At 46.2% G+C, this 19,771-nt stretch overlaps 1 protein-coding gene and 2 long non-coding RNA genes across 3 annotated transcripts; all 3 read right to left on the reverse strand.

Annotated features, from left to right (window-relative positions):
* Window positions 1-980: 980 nt before the first annotated feature.
* Window positions 981-10,169, reverse strand: LOC128635399 (uncharacterized). The gene is made up of 3 exons (XR_008398373.1): window positions 10,021-10,169; window positions 3,427-3,599; window positions 981-2,537 (listed from the first exon to the last, which is right to left on the reverse strand). It is a non-coding gene; the product is annotated as an uncharacterized LOC128635399 (long non-coding RNA).
* Window positions 4,296-8,950, reverse strand: LOC128635394 (uncharacterized). Its single transcript, XM_053688235.1, has 2 exons — window positions 4,598-8,950; window positions 4,296-4,502 (listed from the first exon to the last, which is right to left on the reverse strand). The coding sequence occupies exons 1-2, from the start codon at window positions 8,923-8,925 to the stop codon at window positions 4,322-4,324; spliced, it is 4,509 nt and encodes a 1,502-aa protein (XP_053544210.1). The 5' UTR covers window positions 8,926-8,950; the 3' UTR covers window positions 4,296-4,321.
* Window positions 9,148-9,709, reverse strand: LOC128635397 (uncharacterized). The gene is made up of 2 exons (XR_008398370.1): window positions 9,450-9,709; window positions 9,148-9,354 (listed from the first exon to the last, which is right to left on the reverse strand). It is a non-coding gene; the product is annotated as an uncharacterized LOC128635397 (long non-coding RNA).
* Window positions 10,170-19,771: the final 9,602 nt, after the last annotated feature.

Here is a 19,771-nt window from a genome sequence, read left to right on the forward strand (position 1 = left end):
AGCTCGGCTAAAATGCCCAAACTCCACGGCCTCACAAACACAGGCTTAATATTTATAAGTGACTTTAATTTTAAAGCATTTAAAATTGCTTTTTATTTAGTTGAACCAAAAACATTTAAATTAAATAGACAATCAAAATATTATCATGTACAATTTACTAAAAGTCAAGTAAATCTTTTTCAATGTAGTTGGAAAAGAATAAAAATGAATTATTTTGGTCATGATGGTATTTTAAATGTACAAGTTGTGTTTGTGGTTAGTTTCCATGTTCAGTAGAGGAAATGGTGCCATTACACAGTAGCTTCTCCTTATCACACATCCAAACTGTATCATGCTGGTGAAAATCCCATCTGCATCTACTCTGTGCATTGATGCCTTTAACCTGCTCCACTGTATTCTATACCCTAAGGACCTCCGTCTTCCCATGACTAACCTATAGCACACATAAGACATCTCAGCCTTTATGTTGGACACTACTCTGTGCAGCTCCTCATCACTTATTGTACCTGTCACAGAGAATTCATGCATTCTGTGAAAAACAGTCCTCTGACCGACACCCACTAAGTTAACTATAAACAGGATTGACAGTTGGATGTCTAGCAATGACTTCAGCCTTTCTTACAGCGTTCAATCACTCCTGCAGCTATTTCTAACTCAATATGTGATGTTTCAGTTTCCATCTGTTCTCACACCAATGTGTGGAGCTGCCAAAGAGCATTTAGTGTAACATCTGGGAAAAATTTGTTCTGTTAATGCATCAATAAGAACCAATTCATGTGTGCAAAGGAAGTTTAGGTTATTGAGGTCAAAGCCAGAGGCAGAATCGATATCATTTTCTAGTCTATTCAAAAACTATTCCAAAACATCACTTCTAAACAAGACCTACAACAGAAAATAAGATTCAAGGACACTAATCTACACAAGTGTTAAATATTACATACAGCCATCATAAACAAATAAATGACATTTATACATTTGAACCTTTTACTAAAATAAAATTTTAATGTACATCATTAAACAGGTGCTTTATCCCAGCCAGCACATAAATTATATTAACACAAAGAGAAACACAGGCTGTGCTGTATATTCGCCCTGAGCCAGGCCCAGATTAAAAATTCAGAGGCCCCTGGGCACAATGTTATGTAGAGATATATTCTATTTACAATAAGTGAAAATAAATAGCATTTATTAATAGCAGTATTATTGTACATTGCAGTAAAAACAGAGTGTAAATGGCTATATTTATTAAAATTACTGGGACAACAAAGCCCTCCCTACACCTTCCCCTAACCAATAAAGACATTATTAATAAACAGTCATTAGACACTTTATTTCCACTTTTCAAATATTTTCTTAATTTTTATTGAAAATAAATGCCTTTAAGATCTGATATGTGATGGGAAAAGGGAGAAGAGCGAGTTCGGCAAAAGGTGGATTCTAACTCAGGTCGAATGGATTAAAAGCTACGTTCAGGCACCACACTCCCTACAGCCTTCTTCACTGTAGACGTTAAGTGGGGTTCGTCTTTTTAAATCTTGTGTGGCCCAACCAGATATTGCCCTCTATATTGAAAGAGAGAAGTGTGCTATGGGGTATTGTCCAAACCAGAACAGGAAATATGATTATATCACAATGACCACTGAGTGTCTAGTTAGTGAAAAATTGAATTAACTGAATGTAAAAGGTGAAAATGTTAGTATGGACAAGGCATTTTATTTAGGCACGCTCTCAATTAGTCAAAAACCAGTCTACAGTGTACACATGAAAAAAGATTCCACTACTGACCTGCCTAAAATAGATGAGAGAGGGAAGCATATAAAAAGGTACACAACAGAAATAAGGTGTTTGTGCTCATATACACTCATTCCCAGTTGAATCTCCTCAAAAAGGTGCACTCTAAAATTTCTGAGTTAAACAGAACCCAGTTTGGGTCGATTCTGAAATCCAGCGCTGGGTACAATGTGGACCGACTCAGTCTGGGCTGTTTTATCTCAGCAAGGTTGGGGTATGATGTTGACTCAGCATGTTGGGGTGATTTATATTTTTTACTTTTCTCTACAAAAATACCCAGTGGAACAATATATTTGATTGATACATAAATTTATGTTCAAAATGATTTTGCTATAAAATTCCTGTTAAATACTCATTAAACTCCTCAGATGCCAATCCTGTCAGGTGAGAAATCCACCAATGTCTTGAAACTGTTCCTGTACATTTTAGCTCTCTCTTCCACTGACTGGGTTCAGCTTGTGTTCATGTGCTTTTTCACCTGCTGTTCCTAATAATCCCTCAGGTGTTTTATGAGAATGAGATCTGGGGAATTTTATCCAGGGGTCAGAGGTCATTATACACTCAGTGTGGAATCGTGTGCAGTCTGATTCACTGTGCATGATGAACACACACTTCTCACGTCTCTGAGTCTGTTAAATGTGTTATAATTAAATGAGTGATGTGTTTATTAATGTGTTCAACATTCCACAACAGTGAAATGCAGGAACACCGGAGTCTTCATCACACACACAGATGTTCATCACACCCTGGATATAAAAGAAAAACATGTGAATTAATAACCACAAACTGGACTGTGGTACTTCAGGATCAACATGTAATCATCTCTGCTCCAAGAGAAACATCATCATCTCCTGTTTATAATTAATCAGTCTACATTTCTTCATTCTTACTAATATCTGTGTTATAACATTTAGCGAGAACAAATGAGAACTTCCACAAGTTCTTACAGGAAAATGAGCAGATATTTACCCATCACATCACTGCTCTTATCCAATCACAGGCTTTGGAGTTTTTAAATAATGAACACTACTGTGTCATTTAGCTCTTGTTCTACATTTATATTTAAGTGCAGACTTTAAGAAGAAGCCGAGGTGAATGTTACAGGAAAGACAGAAGACACGGTGTGGAGGTAGGGTGCTGGAAGAAGTGTCAGAGTGAGTAAAGTGGCTGCGTAAATCAAATATCTGTGTCATAAAAAATAATCATTTTAATTAGCTTTAATGAGAGTTGAGAATAAAGTGTGCTGCTTATCAGAAACAGGGAAAAGCAGAGATCATCTTGTTCAGACAAAAGCAGCAGTATGAAGTCAGAGATAGCAGGCTGTCACAAGGAGACCAGGTGTTCATTTACAATCACACTCATGCACTCATTTGTGATATTTTGTAGACTCTGTCTGACTCCCTGTCTTCTACCTTCACATGAATTTTAAATCAACACACTTTACTGAACACAAAACAGCATTAAAAAAAATCTGTTGAAATAGAAAATAGTGACATTTCTAAAACTGGTTTTATTCCCTAACCTGGTAATCTGATATTTATTGGAACTAAAGAGAAATGTACAAAATAATGATAATCAGGTTAATTTATTAGTCTTTTATTTTTACACAATTTATTTAAAAAGGTCATGACTCACCTCAGTGTCTGTAGTTTGTAATGTTTATCATCCTTAAGAGCAGAGAGCAGCTTCACTGCTGAGTCTCCTACATTATTATAGGACAGATTCAGTTCTCTCAGTGTGAGGGGTTTGATCTCAGAGCTGAAGTCAGAGCAGCACAGCCTTCATCTGAGACACCACAATCACTCAACCTGTAGAGAGACACAATGTCACACTCTTCACTCTCTCATCTTAAGCAGAAGAACAACAGCACTGACTTTCCTCTGGTTGTAGAGAGTTTCTGTCATTGTGGACTGAGTAACACACACTAGATCTTTAGAAATGTTTTTAGTTACTTTTTCCTGCTTCTCACATCTCATGAACAGATCTTTCTTGAGAAGATCAGACTGTCCGTAATCAGAAGATTAGAATATGTTTTATTATTAATGATTTAAAATATGATCTTACCATAGTGTCTCCAGTTTACAGAGAGGATTCTCCAGTACAGCAGAGAGACTCTTCACTCCTGAGTCTCCTACATTATTATAGGACAGATCCAGTTCTCTCAGGTGTGAGGGGTTTGATCTCAGAGCTGAAGTCAGAGCAGCACAGCCTTCATCTGAGACACCACAACCACACAACCTGTACAGAGACACAATGACACACTCTTCATCAACAGATTTTTATCTTGGTTTAAGAATTACTTTAAAGATGATGTATTTGTAAAATGATTTTATTATTCAGAATGACATGAGGATTTAATATCACCTGTTTATTATAATTAACAGTGTAATTAAAATGATCATACTGAGTGTTATATTAAGTTTCTCTCATCTAATATCTCTCTATATATTGTGAGGAATTAGCCCGGGGAAGGGCGGCGTACAGACCCACAGGAGACCAAAGGGTGGTTGCAGACGGTGCTTTATTGTGGCTAGGGTGAGGTGAACGTGTGATAAATGGAAGAGTGCGGGGGTTTGTGAAGGCGTGACGGCCGGCGGAGTCGACTCGTGGCGGAGGCGGGATTCCCGAGGCGGGGCGGGGGTTTTCCCGGGCCGGCGTCCTCCGTGTGTGCGACTCTCACTATCCGGCGGTCTCGTCCGCGCTTACGACTCCTGGAGAGAGGGAGAGAGAGAGAGAGAGAAGAATTTAGCGTGAGGCGTGAGGTTACCGTCGTGATCGGAGGTTGTGAATCGCTGCAAACACGCACGGAGTCCGTTTTGACGCCACGATATTCTCCTCCCCTTCCCGGCCGGAAGCGCGCTCTTTTATCCTCCTCCGTCGTCGCCTGAGTGGTGGGACTTCCCCGTTGGATCCGCCAATCGCGGGCCGGAGTCGCGTCAGCCCCGCCCTGCCGCGGCGGTCCTTCCAGCTGGCGGAATGTTCGGCAGGAAGCTGCCCACGTCGTGCCGGTGCGGCAGTCGGAGAAGGAGCGTTTTCCCTCTGGTGTGCGCCGGATCTCTGCCGGTCGCGACAGTACCCCCCCCTCAGCTCCGAGCCTACTGCCGCTCGGTGGTGGGCCCAGAGGGCGTCTCGTCGTGAGAGCCCATCCGCGTTACCATGCTGGGCCCCTGCCCGGTGCTTAACCTGAAAAGAGAAGTCTTGTAAGGCGAGGAACCAGCGGGTTACCCGGGCGTTGGTGTCCTTCGCCTTGGCCATCCACTGCAGGGGGGCGTGGTCGGTTATGAGGATGAAGTGCCTGCCCGCCAGATAGTATCGCAGCTCCTCGATGGCCCATTTTATTGCTAGTGCCTCCCGCTCGACCGCCGCATACTTCCTCTCGGCCGGGGACAGCTTCCGGCTGATGTAGAGGACTGGGTGTTCTTCCCCGTCGAAGGTCTGGGAGAGGACGGCACCCAGCCCGGTCTCGGACGCATCAGTATGTACAGTGAACGGGAGGTCAAAGTCCGGGTTGCGGAGTATCGGCGCGCTGGTGAGGGCTTCTTTTAGGGCCTGGAAGGCCCTTTCTGCATCGGCTGTCCACCTCACCTGGTCTGGCTGGCCCTTCTTTGTGAGGTCTGAGAGGGGAGAGGCTACAGCAGAAAAGTTAGGCACGAACCTGCGATAGTAGCCCGCCAATCCCAAGAAGGCACGTACCTGTTTTTTCGACGTTGGACGTGGGTAGTCCTTCACAGCCTCGATCTTTTTTTGTTGGGGCTTCAGCATCCCCCGTCCGATGCGGTACCCCAGGTACTGGGCTTCCGTCAGCCCTAGGTGGCATTTCTTTGGGTTCGCCGTCAGGCCGGCCTCCCGGAGGGCTTTCAGGATCTCCCTGAGGTGGAACAGGTGGTCGGCCCAGGTGGAGGAGTGTATGACCACGTCGTCCAGGTAGGCCGCGGCAAACTGTCGGTGGGGTCGCAGGAGGATGTCCATTAGCCGCTGGAACGTGGCGGGCGCCCCGTGCAGCCCAAAGGGGAGAACCCGGTACTGCCAGTGGCCGGTGGCCGTGCTAAAGGCTGTCTTGGGCCTTGCCTCCGGTGCGAGCGCCACTTGCCAATAGCCTTTGGTGAGGTCCAGGGTCGATATGAATCGGGCTCTCCCCAGCCTCTCAATCAGGTCGTCCACTCTGGGGAGGGGGTAGCTGTCAAACTCCGACACCTGGTTCAGCCTTCGGAAGTCATTGCATAGCCTCATGCTCCCATCCGGTTTCGGCACGACGACGATGGGGCTGGACCAGGGGCTGCTGGACTCCTCGATGATGTGGTCCCGCAGCATGCGACTGATTTCCTCCTCGATGGCCTGGCGCCGGGCCTCGGGGACACGGTATGGCCTTTGTCTCACCACTACACCGGGAGGAGTCTTGATTTCATGCTGGACCAGCTGAGTCATTCCCGGGGTAGCCGAAAACACATCTGCAAACTGGTCGGTCAGCTCGGTAAGCTCCTGTCTTTGGGTGGGGGTGAGGTCCTCCCCGAAGCCGACCAAGGTACCCTTGCCCCGGTCCGAGTCCTGAACTGCGAACGCCGACACCACCGGGGTTGGTTCCACCCACTTTTTCAGCAGGTTTATGTGGTATAGCTTCCCGTCCTTCGGCTTACCGGGTTGCTGTAGGCGGTAGTTGACTGGGCCCCGGCGCTCGAGGACAGTGTATGGACCTTGCCACCGGGCGAGGAACTTGCAGGCGCTGCTGGGCACTAACAGGAGGACCCGGTCCCCCGGCTGGAATTCCCGGGGCTGTGCGGGGCGGTTGTATACCTTCTTCTGCTCCTCCTGCGCCGCCAGCATGTGCTCCCGGACGATGGGGCCCACCCTGTCAATCCTGGCTTGCATGTCCTGCACGTACTCGACGACGGAGCGGAACGGGGATGGTTGCTCCTCCCAGGCTTCACGGGCTACATCCAACAATCCCCGCGGCCGCCGCCCGAACAGGAGCTCGAAGGGCGTGAAGCCCGTGGACGCCTGGGGGCACTCCCGAACGGCGAAGAGTACGTAGGGGAGGAGGAGGTCCCAGTTCCTCCCCTCCTCGTCCACCACCCGGCGCAGCATCCGCTTGAGGGTCTGATTGAACCTTTCAACAAGTCCGTCGGTTTGGGGGTGGTAGACGGACGTCCGGAGGTGCTTCACCTGTAACATACGACACAAATCCGCCATTAGCTTCGAGACAAACGGCGTACCTTGGTCGGTCAACACGTCCTTGGGGATCCCCACTCGACTGAAGAGGAGTACCAGCTCCCTGGCGATGTTTTGCGAGGTGGCCTTGCGGAGCGGCACCGCCTCAGGGTACCGAGTGGCGTAGTCGACCAGGACCAGGATGTATTCATGGCCCCGGGCCGACTTGGGTAGGGGCCCCACGAGATCCATGCCCACTCGCTCAAACGGGACACCGATGATGGGCAGGGGTATCAGGGGCGCCGGCGGGGGCCTCCGCGGGGCCGTGCGTTGGCACTGCGGGCACTGTTGACAAAAGGTCCGGACCTCCGCGTCCATCCCGGGCCACACGAAGCGGTCCCGCAGTTTCTCCAGGGTATTTCGGGCCCCCAGGTGGCCGCCGAGGGGATGGGTGTGGGCTAGGTGCAATAAGATGGCTGTCTTGGCTCGGGGCACCACCAGTAGGTCCACCTGCTCCCCGCGGCGGCAGGCCCGTTGGTACAGGAGCCCCCCTCGGACGAGGAAGTACGATGTGGGGAGCCTCAGGTCTGGGCTCTGGTCGACCCCCTCTATCACCCGTACCTGGGCCCAGCAGTGCTTCAGTCGGTCGTCCTCCTTCTGTTCCCGACCGAACTTTCCCTCCCGGTTTACCTGGGGAAAGACAGATGACAGAGGGTTAGTAGTTTGGGGGGTCTTACCTTCTGAGGTGGCCTCTCCGTCGTCCTGGGCCAGGTAGGCCGGCCGGGTTGGGATCCCCTTCCCTCGCCGCCGCGGTCTCCAGGACTCGGCTCTCGGTACCACCCGGAATCCTGGCCAGTCTCGTCCCAGGAGGAGGGGCACGGGGAGTTCGGGGATGATTCCGACATGGAGGGGCCAGGTGCTGGCTTCGCTCCGGATCTGGACCTCAGCTGAGGGGACCTCCCGGGTGTCCCCATGGACGCATGTCACGGTAAGCGTCCCGCTTGGTCGGCGCCCCTCAGGCAGGATGGAGGGTTGGGCAAGGGTCACCGTGCTCCCGGTGTCCAGTAGGGCGGTTACCGGTCTCCCTTCGACCCACACCGTCACGGAGGGCGCCTCCGGCGGTTGCTGCTGATGGAGGGCGCAGCCTGCCAGCCATGGTTTTGTAAGCAGCCGGGCGGCTTCCCTCTCCGGCTCTGTAGGCATGGGCTCGTCTCGGGGGTGTTCACAAGTGGGCGCCCTCTGTGGGTTCCTCCAGATGCGGGGCCGGGTCTGGCGGTCAGACCGGGGGCCCTGGGCACCGAGGGGCCGATCGAGGTGCTGCTGCTCCCCGGAGTCGAGCTCCAGGGTGGCCAAGGTTCGCTCCAGGGCAGTCAGGAGTTCCTGGGGCGTAGTTGGGGCGTGGGCCCCCACGGCCTGTCTCTCTGCCCGGGGTAGCGCTCTCAGGAAACGGTCAACCGCCACCTTCTCCGCCACCTCCGAGGCGGTATGCCGATCCGGTCGGAGCCATCGTTTGGTGATCCGGAGGAGGGCGTTCATCTGGCAACGTGGTCGAGCACCTGTTCGATAAACCCAACGATGGAATTCAGTAGCGGCCCGGCCAGGGGTTCGGCCACACCACGCCAGGACTCCCTCCTTAATCGCCAGGTAGTCCGTAGCCTCCTCCGGGTCGAGGGCATAGTAGGCTGTTCGGGCCTCTCCCGTGAGCAGGGGACCAAGGGCACGGGGCCAGTCGTCACGGTCCCACCCCTCCCGGCAGGCGATACTCTCGAAGGTCTCGAAGTACGCCTCAAGGTCCTCTTTGGGGCCAAGGGGGGGTAGTAGGCGGCGGATCTCGCTGGTTGCGTCGGGGAGAGGCGTGGAGGCGGCGGGGGTCTCAGTCCTCATGGCGATCAGTGTCTGTGTGGCGACCTGAAGGCTTTCGGCGAGCTGCTGCGTCACGGCGTGCTGCTGGAGGCTGGTCTCCAGCAAGTGTTGCAGGGTGGGGTCCATTTTTTTTTTTTTTTTTTTTTTTTTTTTCCTCTCTCTCTCGCGGGTTTATTTATAAGCCCCTTTTTTTTTTTTTTTTTTTTTTTCGTGTTTTTCTTTTGATGGGTTTTTTTTTTTTTTTTTTTCTCTGCAGTAGGCGGGTCTGTACTATGCCCGCATCCTCCACCAGTTGTGAGGAATTAGCCCGGGGAAGGGCGGCGTACAGACCCACAGGAGACCAAAGGGTGGTTGCAGACGGTGCTTTATTGTGGCTAGGGTGAGGTGAACGTGTGATAAATGGAAGAGTGCGGGGGTTTGTGAAGGCGTGACGGCCGGCGGAGTCGACTCGTGGCGGAGGCGGGATTCCCGAGGCGGGGCGGGGGTTTTCCCGGGCCGGCGTCCTCCGTGTGTGCGACTCTCACTATCCGGCGGTCTCGTCCGCGCTTACGACTCCTGGAGAGAGGGAGAGAGAGAGAGAGAGAAGAATTTAGCGTGAGGCGTGAGGTTACCGTCGTGATCGGAGGTTGTGAATCGCTGCAAACACGCACGGAGTCCGTTTTGACGCCACGATATTCTCCTCCCCTTCCCGGCCGGAAGCGCGCTCTTTTATCCTCCTCCGTCGTCGCCTGAGTGGTGGGACTTCCCCGTTGGATCCGCCAATCGCGGGCCGGAGTCGCGTCAGCCCCGCCCTGCCGCGGCGGTCCTTCCAGCTGGCGGAATGTTCGGCAGGAAGCTGCCCACGTCGTGCCGGTGCGGCAGTCGGAGAAGGAGCGTTTTCCCTCTGGTGTGCGCCGGATCTCTGCCGGTCGCGACAATATTTATATTATTACAGAAGGAAGGAAGTAAAAGTCTGAATCTTCATGAAAAACAAACACTGTCATGAATTAAAAGATACAATGGATAAATTATAAAAGTATAAAACATTAATTCTGAAGAGGATTAACACTCATGTCTTTTCAAAACCAGATTACTTGCTGATAATTTATTGTTAAGTAAAAATAAACAATCTTCCTCCTCAGGACATTGATGATGAACCTAAAACTTCTGCTTCAGTCTCACTATTAGAGAATGTGTCTTACTGAGGAGCAGGTCATGTGACTTGCAGAGAGATGATCTTACCTCAGTATCTCCAGTTTACAGTGAGGATTCTCCAGTACAGCAGAGAGACTCTTCACTCCTGAGTCTCCTACATTATTAGAGGACAGATTCAGTTCTCTCAGGTGTGAGGGGTTTAATCTCAGAGCTGAAGTCAGAGCAGTACAGCCTTCATTTGAGACACCACAACACTCCAACCTGTACAGAGACACAATGACACACTCTTCATCAACAGATGTTTATCTTGGTTTACTTGCTTTGATGATGATGATGTGTCTTTCATGTTGGACTTTCTGATCTCTCTTGACCAATCACAAGATATAATTATCACTGACCAAAACATTATCACTGTTCAGTGGCTCCCTTAAAAAACTCTACAGGACTCCTGCAGGATTTTCATTTTTCTGCAGGATGTTTGCTGGAATCCTGGAATGATGAAATCCTGCAGGACACATTTATAAACTGTGCAGGATTTTCCTATAGGGTTTAGGATGGAGCAGCACAATAGAAACATGCAGGAATTTCCAGCACACTCGCTGCTCAAGGGAAAACTCCTGCAGGATTTTATAATTCCTGAAGGACTGCTGCTCACCTCCTGCAGAAATAAAATAAAGTTCCCAAGTACTTAATCTATCCTGCAGGACGACTTCTTATTTCATTTAAATGAAAAAAAAAAATCTGCAGGTTATGTAGTTGACAAAATTAATTTAAAAAACAGCTGATCTGCTCTGAGTGGGAAAAACACGCTGCCTAAACATTCTTTTAGTAGATATGTAGGTCTGATCATTTTAGGATAATAAGACGTGTTTTAGTCATGAACGATTCAGTGTTTAAACATATCAGTTGAGTAAATGATTCAAAGAGTCACAACACACAAAAAGACGCTCACTTTTCACACGTACTGGTGTAATGATGTAATTTACAGAAAGGGCCAGTAAATTAATGTTATTCAAGAAAAGAATCGATTCACTGAGATGACGTCACTCTTTTTCACGAAATCCACGTTAAGAAGGTTAGGATGGATGCAAATGCAGATAAGAGTTTATTTAGAGAGAGACAGGCAGACAAATCCGAATCACAAGACAATAGCGTGGTCAATATAACAGGCAAAGAGTCAGGCAATTGGAAAACAGGCATAAACTAGGCAAGGCAAGAATCATCATCGAGGAACAAGAAGCAAGATCAATGAACATAAAACAAAATGAGGAAAGAGTCCTAAAAAAGTCTCTTATATAGTGTGGAGTGTGTGTGAGATTGGGAACAGGTGTGTGTGATTAAAATTCCGGAGAAGGTGTGGGAAGTGTAGTCCATGGTGGCCATGTTTGTAGGCTGCAATGCAGGATGGGAAATGTAATCATTGGTTTTCCATGATATGACACTTTGGCACTGCATTCACACAGGTATTCAAATTCACAAATTCAACTTTCACCAACCGTCGTGTGTTTGTAGAGGTATAGTCCCATTTTTATCAAATCATTTCTTTAATCGTTATGGTGTACTAAATTACTGTTCTGTTATGTATTTACATACAGCGGTTAGCTTAACGTTAGCTCACTTACTATCAAAAATGGCGAATTATATTATTTAAAAAAATTCTTTCATTTCTGACCAAAACATTACCACTGTTCAGTGGCGAGGTCATAAATTGAACAGTGGGTGGGCCTGGGTAAAACAGGGTGCACAGGTTTGAAAATAAAACTCAAAAGCCGGCAGTCACTCAAAAGAACTTACATGACTGCAAAAAGTGGCCAAAGTGCTGAAAGTCTTTCACACAATAGGTTTGTTCATTTCCCACTTGTTTATGTAGCGTGCACACACACACACACACACACACACACACACACACACACACACAGAGATTTTGAGTGAAAAAAAGGAAACCAGGCCTACACTAATTCCTGTGATTAAAGATAACGTGCAGGAATCAGGGGAAAAAGACACAGTGTGGAGTCTGTTTCAGAGAAGATAGACTCTTTATTGAACTAGTCTGTTACATGGATACACACCACGGAGAAATGTTACTGAGCAACATCACTCAATGCAGATTCTTAAAGTATTGCTGGCGTTAAAAGTAATGAGTCAGGTTTTGTAGAAGGAACTCTGTTTATCTCTTTTTTAATACACATGTATCTAACTATAAGTACATTTATTTATTTATTTAAAGCATAAATTATTCTGGAGAGAAATCATTACCACTTAATGACAAATCTATTTGTTCTACATGTTGTACTGTTACAGAAAATTCAAGGTGAAAAACAACACTGAATATATCTGCTCCTTTAGTGGGTTATTGTGACCCTCAAAGAGATGATCTTACCTCAGTGTCTCCACTTTACAGTGAGGATTCTCCAGTCCATTACAGAGACTCTTCACTCCTGAGTCTCCTAGATTATCCCCAGTCAGATTCAGTGTTTTCACAGTCAGATGCAGTTCTCTCAGATTGGTGGTTTCTGAGCTGAGTGCTGAGACCAGAGCTGACCAACTTCTCACTCCAAGTGAATCACACATGATACTGAAGGAAATAAAATAATATATAATGAACTAACACCAGTGCAAATTATCAAACAAGTCCTCAGAGCTCTCACTGAACCTTCTCATTTTTCATAAATGTGTGCTCACCACAGCAGTCAGCACAGACCAGAGCCCGACGTTAGCGCAAGAAGTAAGCTCCCTTTTGGACAATGGGGCCATAGAACATGTACCCCGTTCCCGAAGAGAGGGAGGTTTACAGCCATTATTTCCTGTTCCGCAAAAAAGTGGGAGTATGCGGCCAAGTTTAGATCTGCGTCATCTGAACCATACTCTTCAGACATACAGGTTCAGAGGCTGACGCTCAAACTTATCGTGCCACAGATTCAATTCGAGAACTGGTTTGTGGCGATAGATCTAAAAGGTGCATATTTCCACATAGGAAGATCGCTAGCTTTATCCCCTCGCACCTTCACAAAGTGCATGGATGTCACTCTGGCTCCATTGGGACTCCAGGGCATCTGTGTACCAAACTACCTGGATGACTGGTTAATTCTAGCACGATCCAGGGAGCTGGCGGTTCAACATCGAGACGTTGTTCTCACCCACATGAAGAGCTTGGGGCTCAGGTTGAATCTCAGAAAAGTATGCTTTCCCCGGTGCAGTGGTCAACTTTTCTAGTGGTTATAGGATTCTACTACAATGAGGGCGTTTCTATCCCCAACATGTGCAGTGTCAATCCTATCAATACTGAGCAAGATAAAGCTGGATCTTGGGAGACTTTTGGGGTGGAGTCCACATATGTGGCCGAGGTCACATCTGTATGCTGCTCCCCCATCGCTCTGCTCCCACAAGCTCTAGCGAGAGTTCGCCAAGACAGTCTGCTAGTAGCACCTTTTTGGTCATCTCTCTCTGAGAGATAATATCCCTGTGAGATGGCACTCCTTGGGAGATTCCCATCCGCAGGGATCCACTGTAGACCCAGTAAACTGTGCAATAGCTACAGTCCTGGAGCTCTTACAAGAACATTTCTCAGTGGGGTGGGCTCCTTCTACAATCAGGGTTACGTGGCCCCCATTTCGGCCAGCCACGCCCCTGTTGATGGAGCTTCTGTGGGACAACAATCTCTAACTTTGAGGTTTTTGCGTGGTCTCAGGCGGCTGTGGCCCATCTGCAGGCCGCACATACCTTCCTGGGACCTTCTGTGGTCTTGGAAGGTCTGTCGGGTGCCCCATTTGAGCCCTTAGGGTGGATCTACTGTCTCAAAAAGCCAGAGGGCTGATTTATCACCCTCAGCCAGAATTATGGAAACTGTGGGTCTGGCCCTTGAGGGGCACCATCTCATAGATTCTGGTTGTACAACTGAGGTTGTAGGTGTTAAACACTAGAGCACCATCCACAAGGAAATTGTATGCGCTCAAGTGGTAATGGTAAATGGTGCACTTATATGGCACTTTTATCCAAAGCGCTTTACACTGCGCTTTACACTCCAAATTACTATGCAAGGCTGTCGGATCATCTTAATGTATGATAAGACATTCAAGCAACGTTTCATCGATAGCTACTCTTTCATCCCTATGCGTCTGTTAAATCTAACCTGTGCTGAGAAAGGTCATTTTCCACACCTGTTCAATAGAATAGAAAATGAAGACTACGTAGGCCCATACCCTGACAAGCATTTCTACGGCTATGAGACAATGTCTGACAAAGAGAGGGCTCTGTTTGATGAGTGGTATGTTACGGTGTCGGGTAAGGTTTTTGATTTAAAAAAAGAGCTTGCCATGTACGGCAAGAACGATGTCGTTTTGCTCCGTGAGGCATGCATGAAGTACCGTGACGAATTCATACAATGTACCAAACTCGACCCATTCAGATACACCACTTTAGCAGCGTGCTGCATGGCCGTGTATAAAACCCACTACTTACCAAAAGACACACTAGCTCTGACCCATAACAATGCATACACAAATCAGAACAAGACATACTCAGCCGTTTCCACTGAATGGCTTGAATAAGTCAAAACAACACGCGGCGTGAACATTCAGCACGCTTTAAATCATGGAGAGATGGTGATTGGAAAATATCATCTCGATGGTTATTAGGAAAAGGATGGTGTCAAATACGGTTTCGAATTCAACGGATGCATGTTTCACGGGCACGAATGTCGTTATAACCCAAACCATTTACATCCGTTATCAAAAGTGCCCTACGGTTTGCTCAGAAGACAGTTTGATGATAAGGTTGAAATTTTGGAAAAGGCGTATGGTCTCGATGTTGAGGTGATGTGGGAATGTGATTGGAATAACGCTAAACAGAACGATGTCGCTGTAATGGCGTTTATGTCCACTTACACACATCCTGAACGATTGAAACCGCACAACGCACTATTTGGTGGTTGTACTAACACGTACAAATTGTATCACAAAGCCGACAATAGTGAAAAAATACGATATGTCGACTTTATAAGTTTGTACCCCTTTTGCCAGGCCAAAAAATGTTACCCCATAGGATATCCACAAATAATTTTCAAGGATTTTGAACCTCTTGGAACTTATTATGGGTTTGTCAAGGCTACAGTACTGCCACCACGAAAACTGCTTCACCCCGTCCTTCCCTATAGGACCGGTGGAAAGCTTATGTTTCCACTTTGTCGTACATGCGCCGGACATCAGAATCAGACAGACCCGTGTGGTCATACTGATGAGGAAAGAGCTATTTCAGGGTGTTGGGTTAGCATAGAGCTGTTGAAAGGTGTGGAGATGGGTTATATTGTAACGAACGTGGACGAGGTGTGGCATTTTCCACAACGGTCAGAAACTTTGTTTTGTGATTATGTTAAACCATTTTTACAATATAAACAAGAGGACAGCGGTTTCCTCGCACACATTATGACAGACGCAGACAAGGAATCCTACATCTCAGACTACTTTGAGAAAGAGGGGATTAAGATAAGTCTGGTAAGATAAGTCGCAACCCAGCATGGCATTCTATTAACAAACTTCTGCTGAACTCAATTTGGGATCATTTCTCCATGCGTGAAAACTTGCTGTGTACAGAGTTAATTTCGGACCCGGAACAATTTACACAGCACATATTCGGTGACGGTTATGATGTTAAACACGTTTCCTTCGTTTCAGACAGCGTGGCTCTAATTCAGTGGTGTTATGCGGATGGGAAAGTGGGGCAGACTCTTTCTTGGGGCTTTCACAACAGCTCATGCCCGTCTAGAACTTTACGAATTAATGGACAAATTGGGTGACAGGCTGTTGTACAGTGACACAGACAGTGCGATCTTTACATCTAGAGAGGGCAACTGAGAACCTCCGTTGGGCCCCTATCTCGGTACTTTAACTGACAAGGTTGGAGCTGGTGATCATACTGTAGAACTTTGTTCAGGCGGACCAAAAACATACAGCTACCGCACTGCGAAGGGTAAGGTATGCACGAAAGCCAAAGGTGTCACGCTCAACGCAGTCAATTCAAAAACCATTAGATTAGACACCCTGATTGGACTTGTCAATCACCACGTTGTGGGGGCGGATAATAGTCGTCATATACTGGCATACACAGACACCATTGTACGTAATAAAAAACAATTCACACCACCCAACAGGTCAGTTGTTAAAAAGTTTAAGGTTGTGTACAACAAACACGTGCTGCTCCCAGATTTCACAACGATCCCATATGGCTTCTGACAATCTTTTTGGACATAGGGGTGTGCGAGACACAGAGAGGTTTGATTTCAGATTACATCACCCTTTTCCATGTGTGATAAGTGGACCTTCAAACTCGGGGAAGTCATATTTTGTAAAAATGTTGTTGCAAAATGCTGTACATTTGATTTCTTAAAAAAACTAAAATATTGTGTATATTTATGATTGTTGGCAACCGTTGATGATGAATTGTTAAAAATGTACAAAATAAAATTTGTTGAAGGATTACCACAGACTCTGAATGATGATGCTCTGTTTCTGGCCAACACGGTTAATTTGTTAATCCTCGATGATCTGATGAAAGAGGCCAGCGGGAGCAACGAGGTGGAGAAGGTCTTCACCCAATATGTACATCATAGAAATCTTAGCGCTATTTATATTGTGCAGAATTTATTTTGCCAAGGGAAAGCCAGTAGGACCATCAGCTTAAATACAAAATATCTAATGTTGTTTAAAAATCCCCGAGATGCTAATCAAGTCAGTGTTCTAGGAAGACAAATGTATCCCGGCAACACAAAATTTTTTTTTGGAATGTTATCAAGACGCAACCAGCAAGGCTTTCGGGTATATGCTGATTGATTATAAAACAAAAACACCTGAACACTATCGGCTCAGAACAGATTTACTTGCGCCACACCCTGTGGTATATCTCCCAAAAAGAAGATGGCGAAATGTCTGCCAGACTTTGTAGAAACCTGCCGCTTTTAAAAATATTATTAAAAGCATCACCCAAAGAAAGACGGATTATTTTACAAACTGCCACAGACGAGCTCATTGCGACATTGTGTGAAGTAGCTCTTAATGTTCTCTACAGCAGTATACCTCTCACATCTCAACAATACCAGAAACTCAGAAAAAGGAAAAGCGTAATCAAATTTGTAGCGGATAAGTCTGTTGGTGTTAAAGAAAGAGACGTGTAATAAATCAACAGGGGGCTTTCTTCTACCGCTCTTAAGCGTGGCTATTCCTTTCATCTCTAGCCTGATTGCATCTAGATAAGAGAGGAAATGGAGTACGCAGAGAAAATGTTTTTAGTCCCGCAGCACCAGTTGGACAAACTAAAGACCGGGACAGCACGCGAATCTATTCAGCAAATCGTGGAGAGCGATTTGGACATAGCTTTAAGAAATATTTTGCACCACTCTGACTTGGTCAGTTATGAAAAAGCGAAGCTGTACACAAATGTTTTACAGCGCTTTTTAACAGTCGCTAAACAAGGGGACCGTGAAAACAGCACATTAACACTGACACCTATGCAGACTGAGAATCCTGAAAAAGAAAAGCCGTCTGCGCCGCCCGGCGTTAACAACCACGACGGTTTAGATAACGTAGCGGCTGATATTTTGAAGAATATTCCGCAGAGGAGTGTAAAAAATGCTCGCTACATTTTAGATTAAACGTCTAAAATGAAAGATGCCACATCTTGGGACGATTCAGGAGAGTTTGTGTTTAACGGTAGAACTATTCCTGGCTCACACATGCCCGATTTAGTTAAAGGCATCACGGCTCCGCAAAAGATATCTGATGCCCGAAGACCTGTCGGCTGGCTCGAATTTCTGGAGGCTTTTGCTACTTTAAGCATACCATACTCAACGGCGACAAACCATTATGTCAGACACGCAATTAACTCTTTCAAAACCAAATCGACTTCACCTATAACCAACTCGTCTAAGAAGGGTAAAAATCAGAAAATACTTCCGAGCACACCATCAGCACAATCAAATTATTCAGATGGACCTGTATTCAAATCACCCACTCTTGACACGAGTCAGTGGCTACGTTTTTAATCCACGAGTTTTCTATTGTTTATGATCTTGTTATTATCTGTATTGCTGGATGTGATGTGTGTATAACAATAATAATAAAGAGTCAAAAGAAGAAGAAATCTCTGTGTGTGAAATCTAGTGTTAGACAAACATTTCACCTGTCTGAACACAATGAATACATTTGAAAACATTTTCATTACAAAGACCTTTTTTAGTTTTAGTTTTTTCATAAATGCTTACACCATCTTGTCATTTTTAATAAAATCGTCGGTATACATCTTCAACACACGGTTATAATCATGCCCCTTTACCATGTGATAGAGAAAAAACACACAATGCTGCCCGCAGGTCTCTGATGAAAAATCTTGGACTTGTACCGCTGAATGTTGAATCACTCTAGAATTGCGGTTTAGAAATTTTTTGATATTCTGTGGAAAACGATTGTCATCTGGTTTATTACCAAAGCTGTCGAAAAAACAACCCACGCCGACCTTGTTTATGTAGATGGATAGCCAGTATTCACCTGAGAGTCCTGAAGGATGCGTGTTGATTTTTACCATTGACAGTAATTTTCTTAAGGGGGCATTTGGTAGGTGGTCACACGGTTGTACGCCGAGAAAATGGGTATTACACGAGATCTTATCCATTATAGCAGTAAGCTGGATGGTGTCCATTATGCCTATTAATAGTAATCAACCAGGATCTGTCTGCGATTTGACACTTGCTGTCAAATATGGCATAAACAACTAAGTTGATCGTTCGGATTAGAGGCTGTCTAAAACGTGCTTCTAGCCTAATGTTCCCAGACTTAATAAGTGACACGTGTTGACTGCAGTCTTCGTCCGGCGTGAGATTAAACGCATAAAGGGTATAACCATGTAGAAAATCCTCCCTATCAATAGCTAGAGGTTGATTTTTAAGATGTTTTCCAGACGCCAGCGCTAACTGATAAAATTCACATACTGCAGAGCCGCTTCCATATTCAGGCTGCAGAGGTTTAGCGGGGTGCTGCTGCCCATCCAGATAAACAGCCAAAAATTTTAGGTTATAGTTTTTAAATGCGAACGTATTTTTATTATACGCGCCTGTAAACGCATCATTATCTACCATAGCCAGAACAATGGATTTTGGTAGCGTTCCTAAGAACAAGTTTTCTTGATTACAAACACGTGAGCCTACTGGAATTGAGAAGTTTTTCACACATACTCTGTCGATGGGGTATTTGGCTGGTGTCGAGAGCAATGCTTGTGCGTGCCCCAATCTCACACCTGGTGATACAGACACTTTTTTCACAAACAGTGAAGCTGACACGATGTTTAGTTTATAGGCCACAGCGTCTCTCCTCATCAAACAGAATTCATCTTTTGCCCTCGTCATGCGAATTTTAATGTCCACGCCGTTAAGCATTAGTTTTTCTTGAAAGAATATGTCAATGTGAATAGGGGCCAGTAGTTCAACAACATTGCTGGCGTTGGTAAATGCAGCTCGTTTGGTCAAACCTCTATTACCACCAGCGGGGTCCGTTACGTTCATGTGACCAGCAGTGTCTTTGTAAAAGAGCCCCGCTGAAAACAGCGTTTCAAGAGCATCTTTACCATAATTGGTGAGACACTCTATTATGCATCGATAAGGATATGTGTTGGAACTTTGTGATATGAGACGGTCTCCAAGCGACACGTCCACTTGTGAAAATATTGTAGATCCGACATAGTTAATAAGTCCCATGGGGGCTCCGTCTGCTATGTCTGTGCCGTCTGCATAAGTGATTTTGAGACGTAAAAAAACAAGGGTGTTGTTTAGGTCCACATAATCCTCTCCAGTCCCCGC

The sequence above is a fragment of the Ictalurus punctatus genome, chromosome 19 (genome assembly GCF_001660625.3).
Source record: "Ictalurus punctatus breed USDA103 chromosome 19, Coco_2.0, whole genome shotgun sequence".
NCBI classification, from domain to species: Eukaryota; Metazoa; Chordata; class Actinopteri; order Siluriformes; family Ictaluridae; genus Ictalurus; species Ictalurus punctatus.

Coding starts and splice junctions, on each gene's coding strand:
- LOC128635394 (XM_053688235.1), bottom strand. CDS start 8,925: ATGGACCCCACCCTGCAACACTTGCTGGAGACCAGCCTCCAGCAGCAC. Junction 4,503..4,597: donor GTGGCGTCAAAACGGACTCC/GTGCGTGTTTGC, acceptor CCCTCTCTCCAG/GAGTCGTAAGCGCGGACGAG.